Source organism: Oryza sativa, chromosome 7 (assembly GCF_034140825.1).
Source record: "Oryza sativa Japonica Group chromosome 7, ASM3414082v1".
Classification (NCBI taxonomy): domain Eukaryota; kingdom Viridiplantae; phylum Streptophyta; class Magnoliopsida; order Poales; family Poaceae; genus Oryza; species Oryza sativa.
Window position 1 is genome coordinate 3197081 of NC_089041.1, and position 26572 is coordinate 3223652.

The 26572-nt window shown below is 39.5% G+C and overlaps 2 protein-coding genes across 4 annotated transcripts; both read right to left on the minus strand.

Annotated features, from left to right (window-relative positions):
* Nucleotides 1-12940: 12940 nt before the first annotated feature.
* LOC4342441 (glycosyltransferase BC10-like) lies at nucleotides 12941-15431 on the minus strand. Its single transcript, XM_015789571.3, has 2 exons — nucleotides 14163-15431; nucleotides 12941-13428 (listed from the first exon to the last, which is right to left on the minus strand). Exon 1 carries the CDS (start codon nucleotides 15270-15272, stop codon nucleotides 14193-14195), a length of 1080 nt encoding a protein of 359 aa, XP_015645057.1. The 5' UTR covers nucleotides 15273-15431; the 3' UTR covers nucleotides 12941-13428; nucleotides 14163-14192.
* A 1004-nt stretch (nucleotides 15432-16435) lies between these two features.
* Nucleotides 16436-19944, minus strand: LOC4342442 (F-box/FBD/LRR-repeat protein At1g13570). Of its 3 annotated transcripts, XM_015791922.2 has the most exons (6): nucleotides 19914-19944; nucleotides 19513-19805; nucleotides 19111-19284; nucleotides 18173-19030; nucleotides 17918-18070; nucleotides 16436-17141 (listed from the first exon to the last, which is right to left on the minus strand). In XM_015791922.2, the coding sequence occupies exons 3-6, from the start codon at nucleotides 19171-19173 to the stop codon at nucleotides 16725-16727; spliced, it is 1491 nt and encodes a 496-aa protein (XP_015647408.1). In that variant the 5' UTR covers nucleotides 19174-19284; nucleotides 19513-19805; nucleotides 19914-19944; the 3' UTR covers nucleotides 16436-16724. The 3 variants fall into 3 exon arrangements, with proteins under 3 accessions (XP_015647408.1, XP_015647409.1, XP_015647407.1); XM_015791923.2 differs by having other exon boundaries at nucleotides 19111-19280; nucleotides 19513-19944; XM_015791921.2 differs by having other exon boundaries at nucleotides 19513-19944.
* Nucleotides 19945-26572: the final 6628 nt, after the last annotated feature.

The window sequence follows — 26572 nt, forward strand, 5'->3', positions numbered from 1 at the left end:
TTAACCTACATATAAATTTGTTTGTGATCACTTATCATACCGTTGCCAAGCAACATCTTTATTGTCTTATCATTTGGATGTTCGAAAATATATATTTGTTTTATAGATCTCCAAGGAGGTGTTTAAAACTGTTCATGGATGAAAAATGAGTTGTTTGGGTTGACGAATTAGCTGCGAGTGTTTTGAGAGCCGACATCCATGAAAAGTCGCTATGGGGCGACGTATATATTTGTCCAAATTGACATATATATATTATCAATGTTTTCATCCAACCAACGTGTTGATTGTTTAATTGAGCCTTTTTTTGTGGGTGTAACAAAAACTAAAATATGCATCACCAACTTAATTATTCCATTAATTGATTATGTACAGGCCGACACAGTTTGTTCCAATTGGACCGTATATTTAACAGATTAACAGTCACATGTACAGCCCATTCACATCCAAAGCTAATGGTCAAGACACTGCAGCAACTGTGTCGACCAACCTCTCTCCCAAATTGGATTAATTACAGTAATTAACTGACTAATTAATTAACCATGCATCCCGTTGCACCCCCAAATCAATTGTAATCTACGTTTACATTAATTACTATATCCTTTGAATCAAAGACTACCCAAATGCACATGCATATATGTACAAGAGATCGATCCAAATCACACACCAACTAATTAATTAATATACTTAGTTATGCCCATAAGATATTTCATACACTAATAGAACTATACCTCCAAGCTTAACTAGCTAGCTTTGCTAATAATATCAAGCAAATTGGTACTATATGGCTTAATTTGCCCGGTCAGTAGTTACATAGGTTAGCTAGTTCTGCTGTGGCTTGATTCGATAAATTTGATGGTTAATTAATTTATAAGCATCCCATATTGCTCTCTTCATGGATCACATGTACAAAATCAGTTAATTATCTATCCTACGTACTAATCTACTACTCCTAAATATATTTCGAAAATACTTATATTTTGAAACGAAAGAAATACCATGAAATTAAATTAAATAAGATGTTGTATTGTGCTTAACTATTGATGTCCCTGACTCCCACTAAACATTTTTAACCCCTAGCTACCCATTAGATCCTTCTCCACAATTAATTAGTAACAACTACTTATAATTAATTAATATATGTATGTGCTTCCTACTTCAATTAACTATATATTGAAGTACGTACTACTTGCTGAGAATTAATTAATTATAGCAAATTGAACTCAGCATAGGTAATTTACAATATAACGTTTTCCACAAGTTGAGGTGATAGATGGTCTTGAGTCTTGACTATCTATAGACTTGTACATTGTTGATCAAATTCTAGGAGATGCTAAGTACACATTTGCGTCGATCCAACGGTGCAGATCGATTATGTTTGTCAGTTGGCAGATCCCAGCCGTCCAGAAAAGCTGTGCGGGTGAAAAGCTTCCACGTATGCTAGTCAGCGCCCGTGTGGGCCCCACCTTGTCAGGGGGACAAAATACTGTACAAATAATACTAGGTAATCATCGTTGACAAGTGCTTGGCTTATGTCAGCAGCTGACGCCGTAGTGTAGAGAAAACGCAACGCATCCGAGATCCACTCGTGTATACATATAATCCTTATTGCGTCTTTGATTAATTCGGCAATTAAACTGGAGGAGTAAAATCTTATTTACTCGCATAATGAGTATCAGTATGGTCTTTATTTTACATGAAAGCATAATGAATTTTCATACAGAAATGCCATTAATTTGTAGATTAATTATACCAACGATATCTCAAAAAATATTATATTATACTTCCTTCGGTTTTTAATGTTTAAAGCTGTTGATTTTTAGGCGCACGTTTCACCATATGTCTTTTTAAAAACTTACATAATTATCATTTATTTGTTTAATTTGTTTTATCATCATGTGTACTTTAAATATGACTTATACTTTTATATTTTTTACATATTGATTGTAAAAACAAATCTTGAATAGAACAAATTATCAAACATATATTAAAAAGTTAACGGCATCAAACGTTAAAAACCTATAGAGTATCTTTACGAGTAAATAGTTAAATTAAGAAGTCGAACACCTTATTTTCTTTTTCAACCGAACTCATCTTCAAATTAATAAAGGTTGACATATCTCAAATTGAAATATTTTTCTTTAATTTTAGCTAGTTGTCTTTTGAACTTTTGTACATTAGCAATGCAATTAATGCTAATATTCGTCTGCTACTACAATTTAAGGTGACTGTCTCCACTAAGCACACCATCTAGTCTACTTATAATGCATGTGTTTGACCTAATGCAAGGATCGATGGGATGCATGTAGAGCCAAATATGACCAATTAATTAAGAACGTTTTCGTTGAGCCTATATTTGTACCTTCTATTCTTAATTATTAGCAGATGTAGTATAGACAACATGCATGCATCTATATATGTAGCTGATAATAAGACATGCATATGGTTCAAACTGTTGGGTTTTGGTAACATCAACTATTAGTTGACTAATGTTTTACTACGGTAACCGTGACGTACGAACAGTACATGCATGCTTAATGGGTAAGCTTCAAATTAAATAAACTTAACTGTGGGTCTCGCAAACCACCTTCATTAGTTTGATGTGGTTGTGAATTTTCTATCTATCAGGGTTCAAACCCTGCAGATATACCCAACTAATACATATATATATATATATATATATATATATATATATATATATATATATATATATATATATTTGATGCACTTTCACTGAGAATTTAAAGGTTGACACAGATTCATCACTTTAGTTGTGTGGTTAATTATGCCACGAATGTAAATTAAAGTACGCTATGAAAAAAGGGATTAGGATTAGTTGTGCATGCGTGGGGTGTGTATATGTATTTGTCTTTAATGTAATTGCACAAGGAAAAGGCTTAGCTAATTAAGTACTATCTCTGTTTTTAAATAGATGATGTCCTAAAATGTGGGCAGTCAAACTTCGAAACTTTAGATGATTAATTAATATAAATAATGGAGTTATAGTATGCTGTTGTTTTTCATCCATAAATTAGTTTTTATCCTCTCCTAACTTAGCTTTTAAATTAATAATCGAGTGCATGCCCTCCACACAAAATGAAAAAAAAGAAAGAAAGAAAGAATCAAGTGCTCAAAATGGCATGTTCTTCTCTGCAAACTAAGCTAATCATTCTACTACTAGTACTCTACATAGCTATATATTCAGTATATGAATAATTTGCTAGTAGAATGTAACAAACCTGCAACAACTTGTGATTCGTATACTAAATATAGTACGCAGGATGCAGTGCGTAATGAGCACGTCTTGTTTTTAACTGTGTAAGTATGCATGCATGTGCTTAATTAAGCAGTAAACATGTGCTTATCATCAAGCCAACCAAGCAGAATCTGACCCTAGTTAGGGGTCTATAAGATGCTTAATTATGGCACTAGTGTGTGGCCCAAGGTATAAGTATAAGTAATTAACCCCCACTAACCTAAGATTCTGTCTGTTAATTATACATATATCTCTGTCACTACTTGTAGCTAGCACTACTGACAGACTGACAGACATTGATCGACATTAACACAGATCGATCACACCCTGCAAATTTACTCCATTCTCACTCGCAGAGAGATGATCGGATCACCGGATCGAGGTGTCATTTTGACTATTCTGTTGACTTTTTTTATAAACGTTTAACCTTTCGTCTTATTCAAAAAATTTATATAATTATCATTTATTTTATTGTGACTTGATTTATCATCAAATGTTCTTTAAGTATGACATAAGTATTTTTATATTTACATAAAAAATTTGAATAAGACAAATGGTCAAACGTTGATTAAAAAGTCAACGGTGTCATACATTAAAATACGGAGGGAGTACTAATTAATTACGACGACGAAGAACAGTAGTGCTAGTACTTGTGCGTCATCGATTAAGGGTTTAGAATTTATAAATTAACCATTTGGAGTTGTAAATTGAACTGAAGATTAAATGCATGCGTGGAGGAATGCATGGTCCAGAATTTCTTCAACTTGGAGTGCTTATTTATTATACATCTGGTTAATCTGATCTTAGCCGTCACTCATACAATTGGATATTCAATTCAGTGTGCACTAAGTTGATACGCCTTACTTTGTTGCAGGATATGTGGATGAATACATATTATATATTATAGAAATGGTAAATATATATGTTTAAATGATGTGGAGATAATGCTTTTATATTGCTTGCATATTGAGTTTCTAAAATACAACAAAATTGTAAATGATATATCATGTTTGTATGATATTTAAAATACTCTAGATAATAATTACTAGTGAGTTTTAGAAGTTAGTGAACAAATATGATGAGATGAATAAGATGGGCGTGCATGTAGCTTAGATTCCTAGCTAACTCTGACTTCTCTAATTAATTCTAGCAAATCTAGAGCTAATTACTTCTTCCGTTATAAAATATACTATTAATTTTTAGCTAAGAATTAGGATATGAACTTATCCAGATTTATAGTTAAAATTGTTATATTCTGACATGGAGGAGGAGGCGGTAGTTAATTTCGACTACACGTATATATAAGAGATAAATAATACCCATCCATATGATCAAAGAGGATATCTAATAACTATATTGAATATTTCTTCATATACTATACATGCAGGCATGAACTGTTATTAATGACATAATGCTCAGGATCAAACAGAAGTTAACTATGTTGGAGAGCTAGCAATATTTGCTGGCAGCTGCTACATCTCTCTCACACACTGATGATGCTTGCATAGACATGCACTGTTTGCCAGTACACAGTACAGACACTTAATTACACAAACATGTCCAATTAACTCTTGTGTAGCAATATATATATACTTCCATGTCCTAACAAAAATCTAATTCTAATAATATATCTGCATATCCAGATACTCTCTCTATCCCTATGTATCCAGATATAGGCTCCAGATACATAGCCAGAAGTTAGCTTTTTTAGGACGGAAGGAATACGTCTGTAGGATTATTATTATTATTATTATTATTATTATTATTATTATTATTATTATTATTATTATTATTATTATTATTATTGGACGGAAAGAGTACGTAAATATTAATACAGCTAGAGATGGATGCATGGACAGATCACCGGCCAACAGCTTCCTCGTACTCCCATCAATAGTACTGTACATGCACTATTGATCCATCGATCGACCGATCTCTGCAACACTGAAACATAAATCGATCGTACTAGCTCTGTTGCTCTCACAATTTCTTCCATATATCGACGACGAGGCAGTGCTGCCAATATGGCTAATTAAGCTGGAGCATGATCATGATCCTGCAGCATTATTATTGCAGGACGGACGAGGTAGAGGCAGCAGCAACGGCAGTATACAGTGGTTTTAGCAGAAGATCACTGTTGCGTCAGGTGGTGTCGCCATATGCAGAATGTACAGCAGATGAACACAGCAGATCATGCATGGATACAGGGCCGGCCCTGGCCCTATGCAGCCGAGGTGACCGCCGGGGGTCTATGATGGTGGAGGGGCCAACACCTAATACTAGTAGTCTAGTACCTCATCCGATGTTGAGATCAATGATCTTTATTCAGAATTAAAGGTGTGATTCTTCGATGTTCGCGCCTGAGATTCTGAAGTTCGTTATGGATGCAGATTGCTATCCAAATATTTTAGTTGCCTATCGAAATCTCTTAACTGTACCTATGACGGTAGCTTCAGCTGAAAGAAGTTTCTCAAACTTGAAGTTTTGAAGAACTATTTAAGATCAACTATGTCACAAGAAAGGTTAAATGGCTTGGGTATGTGCTCAATTGAGAAGGATATCTTGAACACTATTGATCTTAATACCGTTATTGATGATTTTGCATCAAGAAATGCCCGAAGAAATATCTTTTCATGGGAGCAAAGGATATGATGGGGTTTTGTTCTTCATTAAGTTAATGAATAATGATATTAGTTCCAAGTTACAAATATATTGTTATTTTTATTTCTTCATAATTACCAGACATGTTAAATTTAATATATGGATATATTTGTTATCGTTTTGCAAGTAAAATTATTATCTATATATTATAAAATTTTATATATAGTTTAGAGGGCCCATCGCGATGAGTTCGCTTAGGGCCCTCAAAATCATAGGACCGGCCCTGCATGGATATGCTCACATCGATCAGATGTTGTCGAAAGCATTGCAGAAATGGCTTATATATAGCTATATAGTTAGCTATATATGCTCTCTAGCTCTGTTTTGGAGATCTAGCAAACGATTAAAACTGGAGATCGATTGAGAGAAGAACGAACTGATCACATAGAGACACCAAAGCGTTAGTTAAGGATTCCAACTATAAGAAATTTTACTGTTACCGAGAAAGTATATTTAAGGTTTCTAAATTCCAGCTTTTCCTATTTTCATCCATATTAACATTTTCTAACTTCTAAGACCCGGGTTTCTTTTTTTTTTTCGGGGAAAGATCACCCGGGTTTCTTTAATGAACCATGTCAACAAAAAAAAAGCAGGAAAACTACCCATGCCTTTTTTTATGTTTTATTGAAAAAATAACTGTTAGTAATCATGATTCAATATTGTCGTTGTCAGTGTGTCACAATGTGCTTCCATCTCTAGTGTTTAACTGAAATCATGAGAGAGAAACGCTCACAACTACATTCAAGATTTTTCCAAACGGGCATTTTGATTTTTCCATGTGGTTGTCTGGCCCGCCTAGAGCCAATTATCTGAAAAAATCAGCATTTTCGTGTCAGGACGGTTCAACCACACGGGATAATCGATTATCCCATGCGGTTGTGTTATACCAACCGCACGAAATCAAAAATACCAAAAATAATAATAAAAAAAGCGAATCGGTCGCTCGTTGCCGCTGCCGCGCCTGGCTCGCTGCCGAGCCGCCGCCTCGTCGACGTCGTCATCTGGGTCCTCCTCGTCGACGTCGTCATCTGGGCCGCCGCCGCGCTATACAGTGGTGGTCTGGAATCAAAACAAAATAATTGAAAGGGTTTCAATCTTCCACTGTTTGGAGAGAGATTCAGAGAAGCGCAACCTCTCGTAACTAAAGATTGGCACGTCATTAATTCAAAATATAAGCAACCTCGATCTGGATGACATTTAGAGAAGCGCAACCTCGATCTGGTAACAAAAGAGCGACACTGCACGTACGTGTCCTAAAATGTAAATATTTTTAACTATAAATCTGGATAATATTTAGAGAACCATAGCCTCTGGCAACTAAAGAGTGGCATGTTATTAAATACTCTCTTCATCCTAAATATAAGTATTTTTAACTATAGATCTCGATCATATACAGGGAAGCTACTTATAGTTATCTTGCTAACGATGAATTCGATGCAATTAAATAGTTGTTGTTATACATCTACTAGTACTACTTAGTAATAAAATTTCTTATATATACTACTTTACTTTTACCAATATTAGGTCTTACGCAAATCATTTTCATAACAGAGAAAAAATTGGGGACTGCTTGCTTCCCAAAGAGAAGCAAAATTGACATATGTGGCTGGTTAGATAAAGCCCAAATACCGGCCCATTTCTGTCTCAGATGGGCCTAATTCCAGCCAGGCTCCCATAGGATGGCCTAATAAGCCAAAGAAAAAGCCAAATTTTAAATTTTCAAGCTTAATTTTAAGATTGATTTTGAGATATTTTCAACGTAATTTCTTTTTCAACATTAGCTTTTAAGTCACAAAGAATACATTTATAAAAGTTTTACCCATAAATTTATTTTTATTTCCTAATAAGCCGTTTTGGCTTATTAGGAAATAAGCCAAACGATGAGGACCGGGTACATAGGCCAGGAATTTGTACTAGATGAGCTGGGACTGAAGGCCCAAAGAACAAGGTCGTAATTCGTAAATGTGATCCAAGAACTTGGAATAAATTAGGCCTCATTTCGATAGCCCAAATCCGGCACATCCATGTGTGTTGGTCTAGAATTTGAGCTTTCATGATTGCAGTTTTACTATTTTAATTTCTTGTTCATTTCAAAAATAAACTTCTTGTTGAGGATAATCCATTATTTAGTATTAGAAATGTAGCAATTTTTAGTATTTACTCCCTACGTTTCACAATGTAAGACTTTCTAGCATTATCTACATTCATATAAATATTAATGAATCTAGACACATATATGTTTAGATTCATTAATATCTATACGAATATGAGCAGTGTTAGAAAGTTTAACATTATGAAACGGAGGAAGTAGCGATTAATTTTAGTAATATAAGGCGTAACTATCTCTAACGCAAAAGTAAAAAAATATTATTATCACATCTAATCATTCTAATAAATACAATACATACATATAATAAAATTAGAGATATTAAGAATGAAGGTTTTAAAAAAGAATTAAAAGGAAAGGAAGATGCTAATTAATTGTATATATGCATATGTGTCTTAGGCCACAACCAATAGGAGTTTTATTCCCATTAAATAGGATGCCATGTCAGTATTTTTAATGATGTGCAGAAATTAATGAAGTGGAAGACAAAATAAGCCACATCTAGATGAATTCATGCATATGTTGTCTCTAGGCCTCTAGGGTTAATTGGATCCATGCCAATGTAAATATATTGATTCAGATAAATATTACTATAATTCTTTTATGAGTATCCATACCATTCAAAATCACATAAATCAGAACCATACTATCACCGTCACTTTTTTCATCTTCTCCCCCCATCTGCACGTGGGACCTACCCGTCAAATTCATCTTCTTCCTTTCACGAGCAGCTGCAACCAGATCTCTGGGGCGAGGGCAGCACGAGCTCAGCGGTCGCGGACGCCATGGCAGACCTCTCATCGCCGTTCTCGAGAGCATGGATGGGGAACATATGAGGCTTACCCTTGCAGAGCGCGAGAACGGGAGTGAGGGAGAAGCAACGACCACGAGCACCTCATCTTCGTTGTCCTCCTGCGCGCGGCTGCATAGCGAGAACCCCTCGCCATCATCATGAGAGGGGTAGCGGAGCGGCACCTCTCACAATCGTCGTCCGCATCCTCGGGGCCTTGCCGTACGTCGCCGTCCTCGAGCGCACGGCTGGGGAGGATGAGCGGCCCATCTTCGCCGAGTGCGAGCAGTCCTTCCGCTGCAGAGGAGCGGGCCGGTGGGAGCGCTGTTAGGCACGCAGCCGTCGTGGCAAGGGCGGTGTCACCGAGCACACGGTGAGCATGCGGAGGAGCGGAGACGAGGGCGCATTAGCAGCATCGCCAAGCACGCGACCGGTGCGGCGAGGGCAGCACTATGGAGGACAAGAGTGCTGGATGGAGCATGAGGACGCAACCGAGCATGCAAACTGGGGCAGAGCAAAGGGCTTGCTACTCGGAGGTTCTGGCGTTGTGCCGGTGGACAAGCACGGCGTCGTCATTGCTGGCTCGGCCAACACTCCTGCTTCATTCCCGGCCTCGTTGACACCCCCACCGCTCGCACTACTACCGCTGCCATCTCAATGCAAGAAGATGGGAAGAGAGAAAGAACATACGAAGAAGGAAGGAGATGGATGCAAAACGTAACGACAATGGCACGGTCCCTATTTTGTAAGATTTCAGTGATACGGTTACGAATAGACGAATTGTAATGATATTTATCTAAGTCAGCATATTTTGTTTATAATATAGTTTGTCTTACATATAATACGTATGAAACAACAAAAATGAGAACAATGGATTATATGAGTTATTTTAATCATCAATTAAATGTGTAAATGAATGTGTTGTTTCTTATGTCGGCATCACTGAAAACATAAAAATAATATCTCCCTCTCACTGGCAATAATTAACCTTATATATTAGTATGAAACATTGTTATTTTAGGATGGATGAGGTAAATAATACTACATAGTGCCAACAACATGAACGATGCAGGCGTGCACACACACAACGCATGTGCATCTTCTTCTCGCCGAATCTCAATGCATCGAGCGCATGTGCAAGCGTACAGGTCAAACCCACGGATCACGGTGCATCCGCGCCAGCAAACGCAGCGTTGCCGTCCACGTGGCATACGTCGCTCCCTGCATGCCGCACACGTACGTGTGCCCGTGCGACACCTGCATTCGAAAACGCAGGTGTATTCTCCTCGTATGCGGCCGGCAAATTCTCAAAAGCTGTCACATCAAATATTTAATACCTACCTGAAATATTAAATATAAAAATAACCAATTAAACAGATTGGATATAAGTTGCGAGGTGAATTTTTAAGCCTAATTACGCTATAATGTAACAATTTAATGCTACAGTAAATATTTATTAATGATGATTAATTAGGCTTAATAAATTCGTCTCCCAATTTTCTAGCAAAATCTGTAATTTATTTTATTATTAGACTACGTTTAATACTTTAAATGTGTGTCCGTATATCTGATGTGATAACTAAACTTAAAAATTTTCCCCAACTAAGCTTGCAAGAGACTGTGCGAGCACCTACCTAACATGGTTGCTTATAGTTATTGCTCATTAATCCCTTCGTTTCATATTATACGTCGTTTAACACTTTTGTTAAACTTTGTTTAGTTTGAAAAAAAAATATAGGAAAATTTAGCGATATGCCGATATCTAAATTCTCAAATTAGTTTCAATCTAGCATTGAGTATATTTTAATAATATATTTATTTTATACTAAAAATACTATTATATTTTTTTATAAACTTGATTAAACTTTAAAAAGAGAAAAGTACGAAATGGAGGGTTTATTATCCTGCTCTATATCTATTGCTTTAGCTGAGTACACCTGTCCGTTTTCTACATAGTACATGTAGTACTACTATTAAATTGGATAAAGTACTAAAAGTAAGGATATTCAAATTTGAGTAAGATAAATATTTAAATTTTACAAGACTACATACATCTTAATTTCACAAAACAGCTGATTTAATACAATATATAACAAAATATAGTTTTTTTACTAAATTTGTTCCGAACCTGTAGATTTAAGGTGAAGTCAAAAACTAATGGGTAAAAAAGTTAACAGAAAACTACATATTTTAAAGTTTAGATGCACATTAGTGTGGAGTTACACTAGCTGCAGTTTTGAGTTAAATTTAGGGGTGAAAACGGAGCAGATTCGGAGCAAGTGCGGATAGTGTACGGATGCGAATACAGACGAGGATTGTTTCGGATATCAAAAATGGTGCGGAATCGGTTAAAAACAGATTAAATTTATCGGATGTTACGTGTGTATGAAATCAATAGTTACATGTGTATGAAATGACTGACCCGACCGTAACTTATGTTACATGTGTTGATAATTTTACATTATCCGGCAAACGGCCTATCAGATTTTAGAGATACCATATCATATCCTCATCTGCATCCACATCATACTATCCACATTTGCATCCATATCCGTCAGATTTCTAAAATCTCATACCATATCCTTGTTTCCAATGGATTTGGAGTGGATCTACCCGATCCATTCTCACCCCTAGTTCAATTAGTGTTAAATCTATAATTCTGCAATACTATATATTAAACATGTGCTTTTATGATAATTTTGATGTTAAATTTTTATGATATAATTGCCAATTAAATCTATAGTTTTACATTAGTTTGGTCAAAATATTAGTACTTTGTGGAATTTATTAATATACTACATTATCAAAATATATAATGAATATAACCGTACAACCCTCCTGTTACGACCGGGTCAGTCATTTCCGGAAAAGCTAGTTGGCGCGCGCGCCAACGAGCATTTTCGGCCCACGCGGCCCGCACTCTCTCTCTCCTTTTCTTCGCTGGGTAGTTTCTCTCTTTTTTTTTCTTTCTCGCTGGTACCTTTTTTTCGCTGTTTCTTTCTCTTTTTTTTTTCTTTTTCGCTGTTTCTACCGTACCGTACGTAACGTAATTAGTTTAGATTAGTCTTTTTTACTAGTGATTAGTTTACTAGTATTTTTTAAAATCTTAACTTTAAAATTTTAAAATTTGGACTTGAAATTTTTTAAATCTCAAGTTGAAAATTTTCTAATCTCAAGTTGAAAGTTTTTAAATATTTCAAATCTGGACTTGAAAGTTTTTAAATATCGAGTTGAAAATTTTCAAATCTCAAGTTGAAAGTTTTCAATTTTTTCAAATCTTGACTTGAAAGTTTTCGAATCTAAGTTGAAAGTTTTCGAATCTCAAGTTGAAAGTTTTCAATTTTTTTAAATCTGGACATGAAAGTTTTCGAATCTCAAGTTGAAAGTTTTCAAATCTAAGTTGAAAGTTTTCAAATCTGAGTTGAAAGTTTTCAAATTCGAATGGAAAGTTTTCAAAATTTGACTTTTAAATTTAAATCTTAAATCAAAAGTTTTCAAAACTGACTTAAAAATTTTTAATCTGTTGGTACAACAATCTCCCAAAAAAAAAAATCTTGAGAATCTTCCCTAATTACTCGTCATTAGTAGTTAAATGGATGTTAACTAATAGTACTATAGATAATTAGGGAGGTGAGGTGCTCGCTGCTGGCGCGCACGCGCCAGCTAGTAGCCCCCAGTCATTTCATACACCGTATAAGCAAAATTAAGGATCATTGGTAGCTCATTCGGAACGGATTAACATCAACTCCACAAAATCCCCTAAAATTCTTTTGTTCCTAATAATCCTCCTACTTAACTGTGATGCTACCTCATGCTTCTGTAACTTAATTAGGATGGATCCTGCCATATGCATCTGCAAGAAGGAACGTAGTAGTACAATACAGTCTACATAAACATTAACAAAAGCATAATATATATGTTGCTTAATCAGATGCAAATGCGTTTGCTTTCTTCAGGTGAAGACGTGAAAGATAATACAGTATAGTAGCATTAAGCCCCTTGATCCGCAACTGGCGGGGTCAACTCACCATTTGCACCCCTAATCACACACACTTTGCATCGCTTAATATGTAAATTAACTTTGCACATCTGTTCATGCATGCAGTGCTACTCTTCTCTCTCCAGCTGCTTGATTCTGCCATTTTCTTTATTTTATTTCTGCTCAAAAGTCATCACATGAAACTTGCTACAAAAACCTGTCTGCTTAATTACTTCTTATGCACAGGAGCTGACAAGTAGTAGTAGCTTTGCAAGAGGTTTATTAATTGCAGTATACTAGTACTGATTACTGAACACTAATTGACATTTGACACTTCATCAGCTAATGCATTCAGGCACAGGCAGCCTTAGGCTGCTAGCTCTAGGCAAATGCATTGGATGATTATATAGATGGATCATGAGATCATCATGTTATCTGATGAGATGATCCAGGCAACACCTGCTGCTTCGCATTAGGTTGTTGCTCACTTGCTTTCTTTTTTCTAATCTACAGACGATTACACCAAGTATCATGGCAAGAACAGAAGAGGAAGGGACTGAAACTCTGAAACTCTGAACTTCTCAGGTTTCAGACACCGGGAGAAATAACAGAGGCCACTTCTTCTGCAAAATCAACTCCTGCAAAAGGAAAAAAAAAGGTGTATAATTTAGGCTCATTAGATCTGTTGAGGTTGATTGATTATGCAACTGTGCAAATGTGCAAGCAACCAGTCATAAACCTAACCTAAAACTTGCATGGATGGATAGGATTGAAACAAAAAAAATCAACTGGTATTAGTCAAAATGGAAGACAATGCGTAGCATTAGCAAGGACTCTGATCAAGTAGAGGTTAGGATATCATTGTCAAACATTGACACGCAAGTACCATGATCTCATAGAGTAAGGACTATGTAGTTACAAAATGTAGAGACTTTTAAATTCTTTTTTCTATTTTTTGGGCGAGAAAGGTACATAATTTTCTGCCCAAATGCAGGACCAAGCTAAGACTAATCGACATGTCCTTTTCATTTGTAAATCACAGAAGCAACAGACTTAATTTCTTTTTTGTATATATACGTGGATTGATAACGGAGCTGACAAATCTGTCGCGTGAAAGCAAACAAAACTTAATTCAAGCATTTATTTTTCCAAATTTGAAAATAAATTCGAGGCTTTGACGCCTTGGTTCACTTAGTGAATTTGTGATTGCAGATTTGAATAGTGCTCCACTAATTGCCGATTTTCATGCTCTCGTAATTGCAAAATTTATGGCTTAATTAAAATGGCATGCATCATTCCATCATGAATAGTTCATGAACATGATCAAGAATTAGTAATAAATCTTTAATCTCTGAATATTTCTGAATATTACCTTTGATGAGCAGAGCAGCAGCAATGGAGATCAATCGTTGAAGAGGATGGCGTCGGCGATGTCCATGAGCGGGGCGAGGCAATCCGGCGAGAACTTGCGCGCGAACATGTAGTCGTGGGTGGTGTTCTTCTTGGGGCGGCGGAGGTCGGCGACGAGCTCCGCCGACACCTCCGCCGCCGTGTACGTGTGCGGGTGGCCGTGCACGCTGCCGGCCCAGTTGACGTGCGTCAGCGTGTACCGCGCGACGCCGGCGGGGTCGGCCATGTCGAGCAGCGTCGGGAAGTAGTGCTCCTCCGGGTAGCACGCGTTCTGGTCCAGGCACGGCTGCCGGAACTTGTCCCAGAGGCGGCGCTCGCCGACAACGAGCGCGGCGTGGCGCCGCGCGAGTGTGAAGAACTGGGAGCCCACGCGGAACCGGTCGAACGGGACCTCGGGAAGCATGGCGCCCTCGCCGCGCGCCGCGTACCGCGACGCCATCTGCGGCTCGCCGTCGAGCACCTCGATGTAGCTCGGGAGGCGGCGTTGGCGGCGCGCCGCCGCGGCCGCCGCGGCGGGGGGCGGGAACAGCGTCGCGTGGAGGTGGCGGAAGGAGTGGACGGGGATGCAGTGCTGCGACAGCAGCGCGAAGTAGGCGTTCGCGGCGTCGTCCACCAGCGCGGCGGCGAGCAGGCGGCGCGCCGCGGCGATCAGCGTCGCGTCGGCGCGCTTCGTCGGCCCCGCCGCCACGAACCGCCCCTTGAACGACCTCGTCGGCGGCATCATCAGCCGCGCCGCCGGGTCGGCGTGCACGTACACGTTCAGCCTCTCGCCATGCCCCTCGAAGAACCTCTCCCACAGCGGCGCGAACGTGAGCTCCGAGTTGGTGAGGAACAAGAACGCCACCTTAGGCTCCGCCACCGCCATCGCCGCCGCCCCCTCGCCGCCGTCCAGCGTGGCTCGCCGGAACAGCGCGAGATCACCATCCTCCCCACCTCCACCCACCCCATCACCCACCACAGGCGGCGACGGCGTCGCCGTCGCCGGCGGCGACGAGGAGCGCGGGGCAAGAACCACCAGCCAGGTCAGCGACGCAAACAAGAGGACAGTAAGCACCAACGGCGACGACGACATCGCCAATTCCGGCGAAAGGACCACCGATCTTGCTCTCCGCGGATCGAATCGCCGGAATCCGGGGTCAGATCATGCTCCCGGCGGCCGGAATCGATCGGGGAATGGAAGCGAGGAGGCGAGGAGTGAGGTGAGGTGAGCTCGCGGCTCTCGCTTTCGCTCTCTTTTCCTCTTCCACTCTCGAGCTTATATAAAAGGAAAAATCACGGGGCTCGTGTCCATGACACGTGGGGCCCACGGTTGAGTGGGGCCCGGTGGCAGTGGTGTGGAGGGGTGGTGGACGGTCGTGGGTGGGAGTGGTAAGGGTATGGATGGATTTGCGCCGTCGGATGCGGGGTGTACGTGGCAGGGGAAGGTGGTGGACACGTGGCGAGTATATCGCTTTGTCTACTCTGCTGGCTTTCGGTTGTGTTCGGTGCATAGGGCTGGGGGGAACCGGCACGCTAAATCATGCGGTGAATTAACGTATGTTTAATTAAAGATTAGCTTAATAAAATTTGGAAATTGATTACTATGATTTTAAAAAGCAATTGTCCTATAAAATATTACCAATTAACAGGTTGAGAAAGTGTGAGAAAGAACACATACATGAGCTTTGTACATAGATCACCTCAATTTCTGTTAACATGTTTTAACACTGATGACTTATTTGATCTTTGATGTGTAACTTATGCCAATATTTTTCTACTATGATATAACAAAATTGCAAAATTATAATGATGTAAAAATATTTATAAAGAAAAATCTACCCATATGATTTTCTTTTATTATATTAAAGAGCTATTGATGGTGAAAGTTTTAAAGTTTGACCGACTATAGTCAACAATATCATACATTTAAACAAATGAAGAAGATAAAAACTATCATTTGTATGATAGAAGAATTCGATAAATAAAATAGAGAAAACATGATGTGATACATTATTTTTATTTTCCTTCAAAAGGGTTCTAAACATGTTACTTTATCGTAGCGTCCATCCAAGCACTCAAGGTGCCTTCCTCACAGGGATTTTATTCTGGAATTAATTAATTTGCCCACATGAAATTGCTGACATTTCCAAATAAGCTTTGAAGTCCAAACTAAGGAAAACCAAAATTCACAGTTCTATTTTCTTATAAATGATGCATTAAGCAGCTCCAGGAAGAAAATCATTCTGAAGTCTGAACTGAAAAAACCAGGACGTTAACCTGAACGACCACCATTTCCAATCACAAAAACACTTTCCAGTGATGAAATTTTCTGAAGCAACCATCATACAGAAAAGGAAGTTAAATAAGTTACCGTCAAGGAACTAAAACACATACGAGTTGTTCTTCAAATTCACAATCCTAAGTTGTCCAAAAACCAAAACCAAACTAATCAGGGCTGACTTAGCTGCTCCAAACTCCAAAGTCGTCCAAATTGTGTAGAGCTTGACTGGCATGAACAATACCTTCAGAGTGGCTCAAATCTTAATCAGGAAGAGGAATTGGCCTTACGGGTAAGGCGAACACAATCTGGATAAACCAGCTCACAAACCGAGAGCGTTTCGACCTCCTCGCGACGAATTTCAGAAACATCGACAACATTGTTGTGGTCTTCTCTGCAGAGATATTCAATGGCGACCTCATACCCATCAAGATACTGAAACCCTTCCAAGGGTGACAGCATCGATATACAAGGAAGGGCGAAGAGCGGCTTGGGGTCGACCTTCATCGCCCTGATCATGGCGGAATTTCTGAGAATGTGCAGTGACAGCTCCAATTGGTCTTTCATGCCGATGAATCCACTTATGTGTACAAGCCTGAGATGGGCATGAGGCTGCGGTGGAAGACTCCGTAGCTCGCCATGAGCTTCTTCGCGATACCGTTGATGGTGAAGGGGCATCCACATCTAGAAAAAAAATGATAAATGAGAAACGTCCAGGGGTCTTCCGGATAGCTCCACAAGGTTGTGGGCGTAAGTCTCACCCCTTCTAATTATTTGATTTTAGGTCATTCCCTAATATTCGCGTCTTTTTAGAAAAATGATAAATATCAGCATAAAAAATGATAAATATCAGCATTGTGGGAAACATGGTGGTGTTATTATAGGTATATCTACATGAATATAGAGAACAGAAAGCATATAGGCAAGGCAGGCCATTTAACTCAGGCCAGCACTACTGATTTGGTGGTTTAATTGTATATATAGGATGGGGCTTTTTTTCAGACTAGCTAGAATATTAACGATTAGCTCATTTCTCACTGTAATTGCAAGTTACATGCATGCCACTCTAGATCTATACAAAAGTAAAAAAGTGTTGCATAATAAGAGAGTTAAAAGCTCTATCAGAACTATATTATTTTGTTGCTCAGAAGAATGTTCATAGTATGGACTTTAGTCCAAAACAGGATTAGGTTGTGTGGTTGTGTTTCAGTTGAAACTGAAGTCAGAGTCAAGCAAGTAAAGGAAATGTCCAAGCAGATATAATCTAACATAATATAAAAGCAGTTCTGCTAGAAACAGAAAATAGTGTTCAATAAACAATATAAAGTGAGTGACCATCTGTACCCACATAACGAAAAAAATCTCATGTAAAAGCCACTAAGACAGTATTCAGTTTGAAGAAGATTGATCGGTTTACATAAGTGAATTGCGTAATCCAAATCTCCAAAAGACAGACTTACATGTAATTCAAACTTTTGCAGTAAAGGAGCAGCTTCCAGTAGGCAGGCAAAGTCAAGAAGATCAATCTTCTTTTCCGTCACAGGGTGTCTCAATTGCAACCTCAAATGCTTTAGATACATAAATTTGATATGATTTTCTGGCAAAATAGCCCTCTGATACGCACAAGAAGAGAAGAGACATAACACAATCAATCTCACATAGGGAATGATGAGCAAGAATATTTGAATGCAGAAGAACTGAGTTCATGACCAAACCTCGAGTTCTGAACATTGCAAACTCAGCGTCTCGAGATGGAGCAGCGTGCTTGGAAGATTGGTGAAGATATATCCAAGAGAGGAACGAGCGTGTTGCAGCTTCATGCAGACATTCGTTAGCAGCAATGGCCCAGGAGGTGACAACGGTATCAGTGTGCCCTTGTACCCAAGTTTCGTCAGGCCAAGATTCAACTCTATCTCTTTAAGCAGATGGCAGCTCTCGACATGCAAATGTTTAAGCTGGTTCCAAAGGTGCGATGTCGACAATCTTGTGAGCTTCCCACAATCAACGATACCAAGAAACTCCAAGGCATTGCAGTTGGAGATCAAAATCTGCATGTTTTCATCAGTAATATTTGTGTGTTCTAACTTGAGCCTTTTAAGGTTCAGAAAGGCTTTGAAATCCACAGGCGGGTTCAGAGAAACAGCACTAAGCCTCATGGACAGCAAATATGAACTGTCCATAGCACCGAAAAACTTAAAAGGGAAATCATAGGGCCCCTCTCTAGGATACCGGGATTTGAAATCAAAAGTAAGATCTTTCGTTTTAGTAGCACTAACAAAGCTGAGCCATCTGTTTATGTGGTCTGCATGTTCATTATCCAACTTACCTTGGATTGCTATTTTCTGAACACTTAGACCACTGTGTTGCGCAAAGACTTGACTGACTCTCTCGATGAACATTTTCATCCTAAGCCGTGCATCATGTGAGGTCGAAGCTAATCTTGGCGACATCGAGTAGAAGGAGAATTCCAAGTTTACATGGGAACACCAGATTTTTTTCCAGTGGCTTGATAATATACTCGTCCTTGCCGCCTCTTTTATCGGCAGCCGGGATATGATACCAATCAATATATCCTGCAACGAGGAGAACAATGGTGTCAACTGTACAAACAAATCAGCATGTTGTTGATGAATGAATTATCAATTGATCATACCGTAGGTAGGTCATTGAAACGAATCACTGGTCTTTTCCTTTTGGTCGTAGTAGCATCATCCATGTCTTCTTCTTTTTTGGTTGTATTAGTTCCAATCCGTTTCAAGCTTCGTTTTGTCTTTCTCGTAGCCACCAAACTGCTGCCCACAGCAGCAACACCAACACGTTGACCTAGCTAGTAACAAAATTAATGGCTTGAATCTTAGGAACTACTATGAGGCTTGTTCGCCGGAAACCAAATAACAGTCGGATGTAAGCAAGAAAAAGAAAGCGCATCTGATGCAGGGATCGATTGATTGCCCTGTTCTAGATCGATCGGGTACTGTCTCTGGAAGATGCAAATTCCCTGTACGGGCAAAAGAAGAAATTTTGAAGGGGTTGGGAGGGGGGGGGGGGTGAATACCTGAGATTTGGTCGATCGGCAGGATTCGTACCCGCGGCAGAGGAAGATGCAGAGCACGGAAGCGGCGGCGCAGCCGTTTGGATGAAGAAGAAGATGATGATTTGTATATATATATATATATATATATATATTAGAAGATGATGAGCACCGACTTGACCTCCAACTCTAATCCGAAACGAACACTGAACCGATAGTCAACTTTCAGCAAGAGGCAGGCATAGCGCCGCCGGCAACGGACAGCCGGATCCGGCGTGGCGTGGGGCTAGGTCGCCGGCCCGCCGCCTGGGGCTCGTCTGCTCAGGGATAGGGCAGTCATCACTCAATGATTCCCCCCCCCCCCCCCCCTCTCAGAGAGGGAGGGTGAAACCGTGGAGAAGTGAGGTTGGAGAGGAGGGGCTTACCAGATCTTGATGACTGTCGTCGCCCCTGCCCGCCGTCGCCAGCGCCTACTGCCGCCACCGCTTAGAGGTGGCCAAATGGGCCGGGCCAAACGGGCGGCCCGGGGCACGGCCGAACCTGTAGCAGGCACGGCCCGGCACGGCCTGCTACAGTAACGGGCCGTGCCGGCACGGCACGAGTAGCCGTGCCGTGCTTGGGCCGCTGGCCGAGCCCGCGGGCCGGCACGGCACGGCACGGCTACTGTAGCGGGCCGGCACGGCACGGCACGGCTACTGTAGCGGGCCGGCACGGCACGGCACGCCGGCGGCCCGTCAGGCGCGGACAGGGCGGGCGGCGGTCGAATGGGAAGGCGCCACGTGGCACTAACGGCTATTTGACCGTTCAAATTTGAAAATAACCGTTGGGAGGCTAAAAAATTCATAAAAATTTCGAAAAAATTCCAAAAAATCTCAAATTTCGCCCCTATAAATAGGGCATGAACCCCAGCCATTTCTCCTCATCCCACACTCCTCATCTTGTGCTCTCAAGTGTTTTAAGTGCTCTCTTTGTTCTCAAGTGTGCATTTTTTTTTATTTTGACAAAATTTGCTCAAATTTTGTCAAAAATCAAAATTAGTTTCGTAGTTCAACAGTTTGATCGCACAGGTTTGAAGAGCTCGCGGTTGGAAAGATGTAAGTATTATTCAAATTTGTGTATTATTTGTATTGTGTTTGTGAATTCAATAAATATTCGAAAATTTGTTTATGTCGGTTTAAATTTTCAGAATGGATCCGAACTTTCCATACCAGTCGCCGTCGTTCACCTTGGGTGATTTCGACCCCAACTACATGTCGGGGTTTGACGGTACCTCCGGATCGGCTCCAACTCCACCATCTGTGGAGGAGGTACCGGTTCATACGGCTGTCGTTGAGGAGGTACCGGTTCAGGCGGAGACAGCTTCGGAAGGATTTTCCGGAACCGCGAGCGGAAGTGTTTCGACACACACCGGCTCGAAGAGATCGAGAACCTCCGGTGTGTGGCAAAGCTTCGACGAGATAAAGGAAACATGCCCCGACGGAAGGGAGGTATCGAAAGCCCGTTGTAGAATATGTAGGCAAATTTTATCTGCTCGTTCTTCTGGTGGTACAGGTCACCTCAAGCGCCATGCGGAGTCGTGTGCCAAGAAGCAAGGAATACAACTCCGGCAGCAGCAACTTATGGTAAACCCAGACGGTACGGTACGCAGTTGGGAGTACGATCCCATGGTTGCTCGGGAATCTCTTGTCCGGTTAATCGCCAGGCAAGATTTACCCCTGAACTTTGGGGAGTCCCCTGCTTTTGAACATTACATTCAGCAATCTCATAACCCTAGGTTTAAAGCTGTGAGTAGGCAAACATCAACTAGAGATTTAGAGAATGTTTATCACAAGGAAGCAACTGCACTTAAGGAACTGTTTAGTACATGTACTTTCTCTGTTAGTGTTACTTCAGATATATGGAGTAGTAGAGCTAGAGAGGATTATCTTAGCGTAGTTGTTCATTTTGTTGATGATGATTGGCAATTACAAAAGAGAGTTTTAGGGCTTAGGTTAATAGATGTCTCACATACAGGAGAAAACATAGCTGAAAGAATTAGGGAAGTAATTAATGAATTTAATCTTGCTGATAAAATATTTGCTGTCACCCTAGATAATGCATCTGCTAATTCTAGGGCTATTGAAATATTGCAACCTTTATTTTGTGTGTATGCTCAATCTTTTCTACTCCATCAGCGTTGTGCATGTCATATAATTAATTTGATTGTTAAGACTGGCATGAAGATGGTAGGTGACCACATCGATGCTGTTCGTCAAGCAATCGCGTGGTTAACTGCTTCTAACCCGCGGATTGCTGCATGGAAGAGGTTTTGCAATGCGGCCGGTGTGAAAGCTCGTAAGTTTGCCACCGATGCAGAGCATCGGTGGAATGCAACGTATTTAATGTTAAAAGTTGTTTTACCTTATAGTAGTTTACTTTCTGATTTTGTTCAGTCACGTGGTGGCCCAAGAAACAGTGACGGGTCTTCAGTACTGAACGAGCATGTTTAGGCAATTGTCCAAAAATTTTACCAATTTCTAGAAACTTTTTATGATTGTACTCTAACTTTGTCACAAGTTTATTATCCAACTGCTAATATAATTTTGCACAACCTTCTTGAAATTGCTACTTTATTTAAAGAATACGAAAATGATGACGTTCTAACTGAACCTGTCTTTCACATGAAACAAAAATATTTGAAATATTGGAAAAATATACCTATGTTGTATGCTCTTGCTTTTGTTTTAGATCCTAGGTGTAAATTAAGGGGATTGTCTGCTATTTTATCACTTGTTGGAGATACTATAGGTGTAGATTATAGTTCTTTTTATACTGAGGTTAGACGTAAATTATATGAGGTTTTTGGAAGATATGAAGTAAAGTTTCAGGAAGTTCGCCAGCAGAGACCCCCTCCTATCCCCACTACAGGTAAGAAGAAGATACAGTGGGGTAGGATTTGGGGTGGATCGTCTTCAAGTTCAATCCAAGGTGGTGGCAGTTCGTCGGCTACAAGTGGAGACGCCTCTTCGCATGTTGTGGCCGAAGAGTTGTCCGGTTATTTGGACAGCGACGCCATCCACCACGAAGCACAAGATTTCAACGTCCTCGGGTGGTGGAATGACCACAAGATAACATATCCTGTGCTTTCAAAACTAGCACGGGATGTGTTGACGGTGCCCGTGTCGACGGTGTCCTCCGAATCGGCCTTCAGTCTATGCGGCCGAATCATCGAAGACCGGAGGACGACTCTGCGCAGCGACCACGTCGAAATGCTACTAAGCGTTAAAGACTGGGAGCTTGCTCGACAACATGCCCAATACACTGCGGACAACCAAGAATTGGCCGCCCAGTTCGAGCAACTCTACCTGGATCCAGACCAACCCCAGTAGAATTTTGTTACAAGTAGTTCTGACCTTTGAGCTGTACTCTTTTCTTTGTCATGGTTTTCTCATTTTCCCCTATGAGTTTTTACATGACAAAGTTTTTAACGAGGCAGCATGTATCATTGTATCCTGTAATGATATAAACATCAATAAAGGTCATTACTATTTTTAACAAATTCTTTTGCAATATTTTCGCAAGTGTGGATTTATCTTTAAATTATTTCAAAATAATGAATCACAATCTATATTTTTAAATTTTTCAACACAACAAAAAAATACCATTTTTTCTTTTTTTTAACATTAGCAAATCATTACTTTTTTAAAAAACTTTTATTTCCATTTTTTAAATACCATTTTTTCATTTTTTAACATTAGTAAATTATTACTTTTTTTAAACATTTTATTTCCATTTTTAATTTTTTTTTTCCTTATACATTTCCTTTGCTTTTTTTTAAAAAAAAAACACTGTGCACTGCAGGCTGGCGGCCTGCCTTCACGGGCCGCCGTGCCCCGAACGACCCGTGGGCCGCGGGCGTGCCGTGCCGGCACGGGCACGGCCCGGCCATCCACGGGCCGTGCTTGGGCCGGCGGCTCGGCACGTGGGCCGGCACGGCACGGCCCGTTTCATCAGCCGTGCCTAACGGGCCGTGCCGAAACGGGCCGTGCCGGAACCGTGCCCGTGCCGGGCCGGGCCGTGCCGCCCGTTTGGACACCTATACCACCGCTTGAGTTGCGTCGTGTGCTGGTTGATTTTCAGGGCCGTGTGCCGATTTGCCTGATTTTCTTCTCGTTTCTTTTTTAATAGGCAGATGGCGCTGCATAGCAATTAACGTGAGAAAAAAAAATAAAGCATATGGCAATTTATTTGTTCAAATAATAGCCCTTAAACAATAATACATACATTTTATATGGTTAGTTAGAAGATAATAGTAAAAAAATATAGAAGGATGTAGTATGGATGATCTGTTAAAGTAAAAAAAGATATAGAGAGAATTTTTTTTTTACCATTTAGTAGGTATATGAAAGATAAAATTTGGATGAGCTGTTGGGATGCTCTTATACTACCTTGGATAGACTACTTTGACTTCTTGAAAGCAAAATAACCCTACCACGACTAGAGACCGGCATGATTCTAATTTTGTAAAATGTTAATGACACGGTTATAAATAGATGAATTATAATGATATTTTTTAAATAGTCAAATTACCTTTTTTTTGTTTTTTTAAGGTGACGAAATGATTATACTTGCGCAGGGGTATATTTGTTATTACTTTTGAACCGTGGTCAAACTAGTGAGTCGGCGAATTCACCAGTTCAATAACATTGATCTCATTGGATGGTCTAATCAGCCAAAGAAAAAAACAAATTTTTAAATTTTTAAATTTAATTTTAAGATTGATTTAAGATATTTTTAATGTAGTTTCTTTTTCAGCATTGGCTTTTAATTCACCAAGAACATATATATATATATATATATATATATATATATATATATATAGAAAAATTATTCTACACCCGGGTATAGAATAGTCCCAAGGTCCAAACCCACCTCCCACCTTAGTCAAAGGTCAGTCAAAGCACCCCCACGTCGGTCAAAGCCTGGTCAAACTGCCTACCAACTCCCCCACCACCCACCTCTTCTCAACTCTCGTCTTGCGAAACAGTGCAGTAACGCGACAGCCATCGTGCAGTAACGTTGTGTCTTACGTGCAGTAACAACATTCAAATTTAGTTGAAATATAGTCATGACAGATCTACTTTTGATAAGCACTTTTTTTCTAACATCATGGTGTAAACGGTTTAAAAAAATCATATATCACATGAGAGATATTGTTATTCGAAGCTTGGGTTTTTTTGGATCTTAACTCTCCACAAGTAGTAATACTAGATAGCATTACTACTCGTTACTACCATCTGTCATGCGTTACTATAATCTCATCGCGACGTTACTGTAAGTGTGCAGTAAAGACCATAAGTTTTATAGTAACAATGCGTCTTACTGCAATTTTTGAATAGTGTTACTGCATAAACATGTGGTAACGTGTACCTGCTATGTAGTAACACTTCCACTTTGTGCGGTAACAAGTATATTTAGCATGTGAGACTTTTAACCCATATTTTTCTTTTGATTTCTGGTTTACTATAATTTCACCACGATGTTACTACCAATGGTGCAGTAACGATCTATTTGTTTTACAGTAACAAAGTTTTTACTGCAGTTCTTGATAGTGTTACTGCATAAATATGCGGTAATGTGTAAATGTTAGGTGGTAACGTGTATCTGCCGTGCAGTAACACTTTTACTTTTGTGCAGTAACAAATATACGGTTAGCATTTGAGACTTTGTACCCATATATTTTTGTTTCAATTCCTGATTTACTGCAATTCACCACAATATTACTGCCAAAAGTGTAGTAACATCATATACATGCATGCAGTAACACTATATTAGAGGGAGAAGACCGGTTTTCTTAAGAAGAGGGAGGAAGAACGGTTTCTTGAGTAGAGGAGTATGTAGATGCATTTTGAAGTTCTATCCTCCACATGTAGTAACACTTTAGTATCATTGTGAAAATGGTTTTAGAAAATAATACATATCTTGTGAGATATTGCTTTTCAAATATTGGCATTTTGAACTTTAACACTCCTAACAGAATATGTAATTTGCAGTAACATGGGTATATACATGCAGTAACATAGTTTTACCAAATGCATAAAATTGTTCAAAACACTCCTACATCAATCAGACCTCACTCAAAGCCACCTACAGACTTTACCTATAGCCCACCTATTCGATCTTCATCTCATAAAAATGACGTAGTAAAACTACGATTATCGTGTAGTAACATAGCTACTTGGAAGTGGTAACATGCATCTATTATGTAGTAACATTCTTACTTTTGTACATTAACAAGTATATGGTTAGTATGTGAGGCTTTAACCCATATATTTTTGTTTAGATTCCTGGTCTACTACAATTTTACTACGACGTTACTGCCAAAAGTGCAGTAATGTCCTATGTGTTCTACAGTAACGTGACGTGTTACTGTACTTTTACAACAATATTACTACATCCTTCTATATTTTTTTACTATTATTGTACATAATACAAACTATATTGAGCATTAAGCATTTTTCTTATGTTATTATACTTTTAAACTTTAGTACGGGAATTTCTATGAACTTTCTGAGATCCTGAAAGCAGAAACAGAAGACGGAAGGAACCAAATTCAGTGAAGTTCGAGAAGAAAAAATTGGTCGCCCAATTCCGGAAAATAAACTAGTTGAGGATACAGACGCCAAAACTAAACCAAAGCTTCCAAAAGACATTTTAACCGGAGTAAGTTTGCAGCCTTAATCAGATTTAGATTCTGATTTATCCACCAATGCTTTGACTTGATTTATCGTATTGCAGGTATTCGGTGGTCCATCGTGAACTCATGATTGATTTCCACCCCCTTGCCTTGGATTGGAGTATATCAAACTAAATGGAGTTGCGCTGAGATAATCGTGTTCTTCATCCGTTCATTTTTTAGATTGGGTCATGCTCAGAGCAACTTACTCTTTCCGTCAAAAAAAAAAAATCAACCTAGGAGGACAATGTATGTGGACACCCCTATGTCCACATACATCAACTTAGGAGGAGTCATATTCTTTATGGGACGGAGGGAGTAGGTTCCTACTTCCTACCTTGAGAGTACCTTTTCGTATCTATGCTGTGT

Bases quoted from the DNA above. Each gene is read 5' to 3' on its own strand.
- LOC4342441 (XM_015789571.3), bottom strand. From the start codon at position 15,272: ATGTCGTCGTCGCCGTTGGTGCTTACTGTCCTCTTGTTTGCGTCGCTG.
- LOC4342442 (XM_015791922.2), bottom strand. From the start codon at position 19,173: ATGGATGATGCTACTACGACCAAAAGGAAAAGACCAGTGATTCGTTTC. The intron at 19,031-19,110 runs GTATGATCAATT...TCCTCGTTGCAG, and splicing joins GTTTCAATGACCTACCTACG to GATATATTGATTGGTATCAT. The intron at 18,071-18,172 runs GTTTGGTCATGA...TGTGCGTATCAG, and splicing joins TGCAATGTTCAGAACTCGAG to AGGGCTATTTTGCCAGAAAA.